Raw genomic sequence first — 7,181 nt, 5'->3', positions numbered from 1 at the left:
GCACAAATGTTTCTCAATTCCCATCTGTACGGATTGTGGTGGATTTTAATTTCGATAGAAGCAGAGCGCTCTCGAAAGTTCTCTAAAGCTAAAATCTAAGGAAAAGACTAGTAATGAAATAAAATCGGAATTAATCCATGCAAACAGAAGAACACCAGTTAAAGCATGAATGCTGAATGTGAGTGTTGAGTTTGCATGAACCCTAGGCCCTGACAACCTTCACTTCAGAGTGTGTCCAAGCCTGAAGCGGAGAAGTACAATAGCAAGCACTTTGACATAATGTTCATAATGGGTGTGGAACGCAAAGTTCTTCTGCAGCAGCTGCTTACTACTAATGAAATCTGGATCAGATAATTGGTTGCCTACGTAGAAGGCATGAAGCTGGTTTTGTTTAAAAGACCCTTATAAGCAACATAAAATAAAATCAGAAAAGAGATTTTTTTACAAGGAAAATAATACGGAAAAGGAGGGCTTTTGAGGAAAATACCAGAAGAGAAGTTGTGCAAGAGAAGTTGTTGGAAAAGTGGTTACAAGTGAAATAGGCAATAATTTGGTGCACAATGTAAGGCGATTAACTTAGGGTAGAAGGGCACATATTACGGCTCTCTCGAAGGTATTTTTGACGCGATTAAGAGGTGCCATCAAGCCACCGCCGAGTGCTGCGGGTGCCAAAAATGAATTAAGAAGAGCCTCAGTAAAGTCAAGATCCATTCAACCCTCATCCATTAAGTCAATTAATCGCTCAACTCAAAGAACTTACCATAAATAGAAGGCGTTAGCCTTGAGAGTAGAATAAATTCCCACGTCACTCTGCTGTGCCTTCTTGTGATGGCACTGTGTGCATCATGAATGTGATAGAATGGATTTGGTTGTCATATGTAAAGCGGACCATACAATTAAATGCAAATATAATAGAAACACCGATAGTTGGATCTCCATATTCCGGGGTGTTTTATCCAACTCCTGAGTCTTATCGGCTATCTCTTGATGGGAATTAAATACTTGTTCAGTAATTATTAATTATTTAAAGTTCCCAGGAGGAGTTAGTCGAGTGATGATCGCTGGCAATCTGCTAGGTGTGACAACAACGCTACTTCCGATGTATTTTGGTCACTTTAGCAAATAAAAGTTGTTGCAAGTTCTAAAAAGATTTTATAAAGCAATTCGAAATGAGCATTACATAGTTGGGGGTGTCTGTGGACCCAGCTCGTGATGTAATGAGGCACCGAAGTCATCCTTGAAGACATTTTCAACTTTCTAGTAGAAATTCAGAAGTGTAAAGGTGGAGAAAGACCCACAGCATACAATGAAAACACTTCTGAATCCCATCATCCGAGTTGTATTAAAACATGTTAGAATCCACAAGAGTTTGAGGTAGTGAGAAGATTGATGGTGAGATTTCACACTGCCGTCATGGGTGGAGAATCGAGAAACACAGAAATGGCGCTCTTATTACCGTACACATCATCAAGCAAATGTCATTCTTAGTCTTATTCTTTTGCTGTGGAATTTATCACTCAACTAAACAAATGTCAGACATGGGGACAAGAGGAAGTACTGGAAGATAATTTATTAAATGATAGAGGCAAAGAGGAACGAGGCGCGAAAAGGGGATGGGTGGGTGAAGGGCCGCTGCTTCTGTTGTACGCTGATTATGGGAACGTAGTGGTTTCTTCGTTAGTGGCAATTTACCTTAATCATTTTTAAATGCCATCATAGCAAGTAGACACGCAGCAAAGTAAGGGTTCTCAAATTCTCTACATTTTCAAGTGCATAAAGGCAGGGGCAGGGATGAAGGATAGGGTCACAAAGAAACTCAAGACATGGATGAGCTAGCTGAAAGAGGAAGTTTTGTTCACTGTTCATTATACGGGTGAAACTAGCATAAGTCCTAATAAGGGTTCCATTTGATCAAACATCGATGTCTATTAAAGGGATCTATTTTACATTTTCTTCCTTACTATTTGTTTTACTTACACAGACGCTAACGAGTTCCTGGTATTAGTTAGCTATGCATGCTGGTAATCCTTGTTCTAACTGGTTAGATTATGAGATAGCCGGTGAAATATTAGGGGATAACATGGTTATGAAATTAACGAAGAATAAGATGTTAACACATAAGATGGAACAATAGATCGGACTGATGTGATGTGATAAAATAATTTTAGAGCGAAGACTATCCCATTGGATAGGTTTATGGGACTCAAAGAAAGGAAGTGAATTAAGTCGGACAGTATAGTTCGTTTTAAAAGACCACAATCATGTGTCACGATAATGTCAACTTATTCTCCCCTTCTCTGTAGGGTGAGAATACCTAGCGAAGGGTTTAGGCTGGGTTAAGATGCTGATGATGACCCGGGGGAGTCAGGTTACCAGGGTAACAACGCCAACCACGCACGAATGTCACTTCATAAAACACCGAGACGACTCAAATTTAGAGGGGAAAAACGTGAGTTTTTAATTTAGGCCGCACAACACTCTAGCTTGGATTTAAGGGACATAGATCAGAAGTGAAATCACTCAAGTGTTTTTCATAAACGAAACCATTCGCTTAGATCTCCGCAGTCGCCCACACAGCGGCCTTTGTATCGCCTGCTGGGAGTGCTACGCATGCTGGCTTAGTCGCAACCCCGTCTCTTGTCCATAATTAATTTCTAACCTCATGAATTTTACAGTGCCCTCAGGTTTGACTTGGGTTAACACGTCTTAGTGCTTAATAATCTTCATATAGTGGGTTCCACAGCATTTTTGCGGACGGAAACGCTGAGAACAATGCATCCAGAAAACAGGATTTAGTTCAATGAGCACACAAGCATAATTAATCTTATATTGGCCAGCAACTGTTCAATTTTAAGGTAATAAAACTAATTCTAGATGTGCATACCTCCCACCCTTCAGGAGTGACTCAGGTGGCACAAATAATATTCAGGTCAGTTGCACCCCCTAAATGACCAATTCTCCCACATTTTAATAGAGGTTGTAATTTTTGGCAAAAGAACCATTGATAATGATTAACAACTACATTATTACGATGTTTGTTATCATGAGTGGGAACAATATGTTAATTCCCATCTAGAATCTATGATGTTGCTTGAGAATGGTACTGCATTGCCATAATCCTTGGCTATTCATTTAATACGGGTGTAATTTTACAGATGTTAGCAAACAAACAAGCGTGACCTTGTCATCAGATGTCAATTCTGGTTAAAGCTAAAGTCTGTTCGTTATTTGGGTGAGCAGTAAGAACTTACAAACCAGGACAGTTAGAATTTTAAGGGTTACTGGAAGAGATGCTTAAGTAAAGCCGCGGTGATACTACATGCAGTTGTAAGCGTCAACTAGGTCCTCCAAGTAGGTCCAATTACAAGCCTAGTAGCTGATGCACATGTAGTATTTGGATTAATCCAGTTCAGTTCATTTCCCTCATTTCTTATCCAGTCTAACACAGACCGATTTGTTTCAGGCAATCTTCATTAAAATGGCAGGGGACAGCAATACTGCTAGTGAGTGTGGGCATGCAACACCATGTAGTGCGTGATGAAATAGTTCTTTTATACACAATGAGGGTGCAAAACTCTAATCTGTGGATAAATATTCGTATCTACAGAGGACTTCAAAAGTACTGTGGTACAGTTCCAGTAAGGTGATGATTGCACGCTTATCGGTAATAAGACACTTTAGTTGGGTACGGAGAGTTCAAGGGTCCTCACACCAGTGACTCCCAGCCCATTATCGTGACAGTCCTATTAACGAACATTCAGCTTCTGAGACGGGTGGCCCCAGCAGCCGCTGGGTATGTGTCCTGTAGACTAACAAAAATGCACAAGGCATAATGCTTCCTGTGGTAAGGACGAGTAAAATAAAGGCGTTTAAGAACACGGTCTTTTTATTCCAGATCCCCAGACAGCTTCTCAGTTTTTTTGAGCACAGAGGGATTGCATGCTGCACTGCGATCGCATCAATAAATGTGGCAAAACCTCAGTTTGTTATTTCACACCCGAATCAAAGCAAACTGCAAAGCCGAGTAAGCACGTGGAGGTAGGATTTTCAACACAGACTGTCAAAATCTTCCCAATAGTAGTTAAGAGGTGTGACAAGAAATCATGCTCAGTTGAGGACCGTGTAGAAAAATTAATGCATCATAACGCTTTTTTCAATGAGTTATTTTGTATTCTTGATAAGCTCAAAAGTCCCACTTTGCCTTGGGAATCTCTGTTACTTGTGAAAAAGCTTCAAGAAAACGCATTTAATGCATATTCGGCGAGCCGGATTGTGCAGTACGATAAAGTGGTGTACGCATTCTTGTAAGATTGTAGTGAACACATTTTAAATTCCTGTATATCAAAAGACTTTTAAATCAACTTCATTAATTATCTACGAATGCCCTGACTACATAGACTGTCATGACTTGGCAGACTTATACTCTATCTCCCGTAAGAGCAACTTGAAAGGCCTTCTTTCACGAGCTGGGTGCCCTTCCCCCTCTCTTCCCTCACTGGTACAAAAAATTAGGTGTGATTCCTGACATCGGAGGTGGCTGTTTGATGTCCCGTGGGGGTGATATGCTCTAAGTCTAATTAGATCGCATGCACATACATCGTCTATTTATCGGCAGGACTCCCCTCTCTTGCCACGACTGGCCACAATTTTCTTTTTCGCTTTGCCCCCGTAGGCAATTTGCCTAATAGGCGCAAGGTACATGCATACACACAATTATCCTAATTTACCCGTTTCAGTGGAGGTGCTCTGTAAAGATGACGGAAAGCTTTTGCCATGCCGCCGAGGTGTGTGTGTGTGTGTTCTGAGTTACGGACCTTTGTTGTGTAGCTGGTCGTGAGATTTTGCCTTCTACAAGCGCCTGAAGTGCATCCGCGGCTCTTACTCCATGTGCGTTTCGGTTATCTATACATGCCTAAGAGGGATCCCAGTAGGCACTTCAAATTAATCGCCCTGAAGTGGAGATTGAACTGCGTAGTGTGTAAACAGGGTTGCATTAAGTATGCAATGTCCAATAATTCACACGCTATTTCATTTTAACTACTCCTGGTGTTTAGCCATTAAGTATAGGCTTTACTACTGTCACGAACTTGCTGCTTAGCTTGTTTTTATCACCCAAGGTGAGAAATCGTATTACCTTTCCAGTGCGAGTTCGTTACAGCATCTGCAATAATCTGTGAAACTCCAAGCTAGATGACTACCTTACTCGTACGATATAATCCTCGTAGAAAGCAGATCTGAGCTGAGCACATGGTTAGCTAAATATAGCTATAGTGAAGGAGTGAGCTGGCAACAAAATTTGACGCGGCTACTGCCATATCCATAATGCATACTGGAATCGGAGTTGGATGGGTAGTAACGTTCCATCCCATGGATTGAACAAGCAGGACTCAGGGGAGCAACCGCCGCCTCAATTTAGTCTATTGTAGACCCTAAAACATCCCAGTCCGAAAGTGGCTTCTGAAGGGTGGGGCAACCAGCAGTATCGATGCGGTATGAGGAGGGTTCAATGCCACAAGCGTGGAGGCCAAGGCATCGGCGGCAGGAAAAGGCCTGCCAATTCGCGCATAAATTCTAAGCAGGTACTGTCAAGAGGGCTTTTCATTAACACACCTAGTAATCTTTATTTCCTTCTCTCCCTTGAACAGATTGTCCCTCTGCCAATATCTGGAGTATTGTCAGTTAACCCATCTACTCTGGCTATTCAAATTTAATTAATTGTCATTATTGTTATCACTTCCATGGCTTGGGGCATCAGGAGCAGACAGCATTGTCACGCCAAGTTTCAAAAGCAGTCATGTGACAGATTTGCATTGCTCGGTTAACATTCGCATTAATTTATTCACTGTCCTGTAGCTATCCTTACGCACAGGATACTAGTACCCTAGTAACCACTAATGGTTAAGGGAGCCGGGCGAGAACAAAGCAGTAAAGATAAACGATTTGTGGATTTATATCGGCAGCTAAGACGATTATGCCGCTTAATCACGATGGCATTTCTAACAAGATTGAGGCTCCTGATGAGAAGGCACAACACCCAAATTGAAATTAGGCTGGATAAGTCCAAATTTTTGCACATATAGCAAAATAATGCAGATAAACATTGCAATTTTACGTCAGACTACTTATTAATTGGTACAAATTTAATTGCTGTAATATTACTAAGTACTTATTACAAAACTGATCATTACTAATTAACGTCTATTTTAAAAGCTTATGTGAAAAGGTACTATTTTTAAAAATTGACTGTATGAGCATTCATTCCTGTACCATCAAATTCTCTCCTTGCTTTCAGATATAACCAAGAAGTCCTTAAATAAATATTTATGGAAAATTCCACGTCTTAAAGTAATCATTCGATGTAGGGTCTACGTGGGAGCAAACCAAGTAGTGCAGAGGGTTCCAAGAGGCAATACTCATGGTCACCCATTGAAATAATTGAAATAAGCGAAGATATTTTGTACGGTCTCAATTTAAGTATTCTTGCTAAAAGAAGTCATTTACTTCAAATTAAAGAGATTTTGCACACAGGCTTCATTAGAAAGTTCTAAGCTGCTTTCATAATTGCAAGAGAGTAAGCATAAAAGTGCCCTAAATTTGATTAAATGTTTTAATTGTGTTACTTGCCTTGAGAACTCAAAGGAAATATTTTACAAATGCAAAACTTTCTTATTTTACAATTAAGCACATTTTTGTCATTGGAGTTTAGGAAAAACATCTTCCACCACAGCCCTCAAAAAATGATTTTTTCATGCCTTGTTGCTCCAAAACTGGAAACACAGTTATACTCATAATGCAAACACGCTACGGCCACCTTTCTGTTATTTTAAACTAAACCAAACGGTTTGTGGCACCATTTGATGAAGACTTTACATACGGATGGGGGAAGTACATGTCACGTACGCGACGCTAAAGGCGGACGCATTAGGGTAATTTTTTCCCTTAAAATACATCAGATATTCGTCTATGTTGTAAATAAGTGTAAAAGCATATAAGGAAATTACATGAAATAAATGGAACTGTGTACTTTCTTTTACCACCCTGGGCCATTGTCCATACCATCGATATATCCTCGAATAATAAGGCGCTATTCATGCTACAAACGAATGCAAAATACATAAGCGCCAGGTAGCTGAAAAACTTGTGCAGTTTTCATCATGGCTGGCCACAATGACATTATGTGA

General features: G+C 40.4%; 1 protein-coding gene across 1 annotated transcript in view; it reads left to right on the top strand. All coding sequences in view use genetic code 11, as the record gives it.

Annotated features, from left to right (window-relative positions):
• EGR_03031 (hypothetical protein) overlaps positions 1-7,181 on the top strand; it is a gene marked incomplete at both ends in the record, with an annotated part of 18,151 nt that overhangs the window by 5,352 nt on the left and 5,618 nt on the right. The window contains 5 exons of the mRNA XM_024492280.1: positions 1,273-1,374; positions 2,875-2,929; positions 4,009-4,304; positions 6,211-6,245; positions 6,293-6,345. Of these exons, the coding sequence (XP_024353206.1) occupies positions 1,273-1,374; positions 2,875-2,929; positions 4,009-4,304; positions 6,211-6,245; positions 6,293-6,345 (541 nt within the window). The remainder of the gene's footprint in view (positions 1-1,272; positions 1,375-2,874; positions 2,930-4,008; positions 4,305-6,210; positions 6,246-6,292; positions 6,346-7,181) is intronic.

Source organism: Echinococcus granulosus (assembly GCF_000524195.1).
Source record: "Echinococcus granulosus chromosome Unknown EG_S00015, whole genome shotgun sequence".
NCBI classification, from domain to species: Eukaryota; Metazoa; Platyhelminthes; class Cestoda; order Cyclophyllidea; family Taeniidae; genus Echinococcus; species Echinococcus granulosus.
This window is presented reverse-complemented; position numbering and strand designations above follow the sequence as displayed.